This window comes from Drosophila guanche, unplaced genomic scaffold, assembly GCF_900245975.1.
Source record: "Drosophila guanche unplaced genomic scaffold, DGUA_6, whole genome shotgun sequence".
Classification (NCBI taxonomy): Eukaryota; Metazoa; Arthropoda; class Insecta; order Diptera; family Drosophilidae; genus Drosophila; species Drosophila guanche.
This window is the reverse complement of record NW_022995865.1, coordinates 16,037-18,138: the sequence shown is the minus strand read 5'-3', so window position 1 is coordinate 18,138 and position 2,102 is coordinate 16,037. Positions and strand designations below refer to the sequence as shown.

At 42.2% G+C, this 2,102-nt stretch overlaps 1 protein-coding gene across 1 annotated transcript; it reads right to left on the bottom strand.

Annotated features, from left to right (window-relative positions):
- Positions 1-571: 571 nt before the first annotated feature.
- Positions 572-1,893, bottom strand: LOC117591618 (innexin inx4-like). The gene is given in 2 exon segments (XM_034284930.1): positions 572-1,381; positions 1,384-1,893. Coding segments are annotated over 2 exon segments (1,215 nt in total). The 5' UTR covers positions 1,789-1,893.
- Positions 1,894-2,102: the final 209 nt, after the last annotated feature.

Genomic DNA, 2,102 nt, shown 5'->3' with positions numbered 1-2,102 from the left:
AAGTAGCGGTTTATTTTTTCATATAACTTAATTATCTTAGATCTGGTTGCAAAAAACTTTGATTATCTGAAAAGTTGATTGATACTGCTAAAAAATTGATCCAAACTGTGTGTGGTTTTGGCCTACCGTCAGGGTAAAGCTTTGAAATGCAAAAATGTTGGTTGTTGTGAGATTTTAATTGTCGAAATATTGGCTTTAAAAACTCGGGAACAGTCGGGTTTATTTTCTATGGCAGAACTTTGTTAAGTAACTTATTAAAGATTTAATTTTTAGTTTAAGGTTTTTTTAGAGGTTGCGGTCTGTTTTTTCACATAACTTAAGTATCTTAGATCTGGTTGCAAAAAACTTTGATTAACTGAAAAGTTGATTGATACTGCTAAAAAATTGATCCAAACTGTGTGTGGTTGTGGCCTACCGTCTGGGTAAAGCTTTTTTTCATTGGTTATAAAGTTAGAAAAAATATATTCATTGTACATTATTAAGTATGTAAATTCAGCAAACATTTCGCTTAGTTAATAAGGAACTTGAATTGATATTTGAATGAAAAAGTTAAATGCAAACTCGATAATCCTTACATATCGATTAGGGGTAGATTATATGAATTTGAATGAATTAAGTACTTGTACTTGCCCGACAAAAGAACAACAACTTCATTTTTGCTCGGGAAAATGTCAGAATTGTAAATCAAAATCAAACCAGGCGGGCACTTGCGCTGCGACTGGACCTCGTAGAGCTCTTCCAGCAACTTGCGGAACATCTCGGGACTTATGTTATTGCCTACACGCAACAGAACAAACCAGTCGCCAAAGCTACAGTTTTTCAGAGCGCGCAGAAGATGCGACTTTGGCATGAGACGGGCTCTGGCGCGCATAATGTGGAAGCGTACGCCGCGATGGCAAATGGTGATCAAGCGGAAGAAGAGCTTGAGGCCAGCCAGAAAAGTCATGGTCATAAACCAGACCCACAAGAAGGCAAAGATCTTCTCGTTTAGAATGTTCAGAGGCAACAGACAAAGGGTGTCCATAGAAGAGTCCGATCCGCTGGGACAGAATCTGACCACCTCGCATTTGGCGCACTTGGGGAAGACGCGTTTGGTGATGCTGCTCCACATGTGCCAGTCGCCAGAGTAGACCGCAAGGAAAGCATCCACATAATGACTCCAGAAACCCTCAATGAACACATCCAACAGCAGCATGTTTACAATGCTGATCGCCAGGTTCAGAATCTCGCAAAAAACGTAGCTTACAAAGTAGCGACAATGTGTCTCCTTGTAGTCGCTCGTAAAGTACTTGACCAGCACACGTAAGTGCGCGTTGCTACGCTCTTTGCAGACCGCTGTCTGATGGAAGTCCATGCAGAGATGCTTGAGGCGGCCGCCCTCCCCCAGATCTTCCACAAAAATGCAGGCAAATAGAAGACAAACGATTGCAGCAACAGCACCAGCACAACCCACTGATAGTAGCGTAGATATCGACGCTGAGCCAAGGGCACGGTTCCACCATATCCGCCCGGCTTGCAGCGCTAGTGGCCAAATGGAGCCGGCGTCTCCGTTATGTTGTCGCTGACATAGGCGCCGTACATCCAGCAATAGGCGTGAATAAAATCCATGTCGTTGTGGTCGCGCATGCACTGGATGGGATCGCCAAAGTATTGCTTCGAGGAGAGCAGGAAAGTGCAAGCCAGCAGCAGGTCCACCGAGCACTTTGAATGGATGGTGAACACAGCATCGTAAATGTGCACCGACTTGAATTGCAAGTACTTCGACAGTGGCTTAACTGCGGCATACATCTTGTGAATCTCTATTTTGAGCACTACTTCACGCAATTTTAACTTTTAATGCTCGCAAAAAACACAACTTGAAAATTTAGGCGCAATTCGTGGAGCACGCGGCATTCTAACATTCATAATCGTGCGTTCTCTTTTGTAGTGACCAGACGTGTTTTTGTTTTGCGCTCCGTATTTTCCTTTATATTTTGAATAAACACCGGGTTTTATTTCGAAATAATTCTTCTATAATTATTGAATAGCTTGCCGCTTTTCTTAACTATCTTAATACGCGAGTGCATGCCTATTATTTTGTTTAAAATTAAAATCGTATTCAT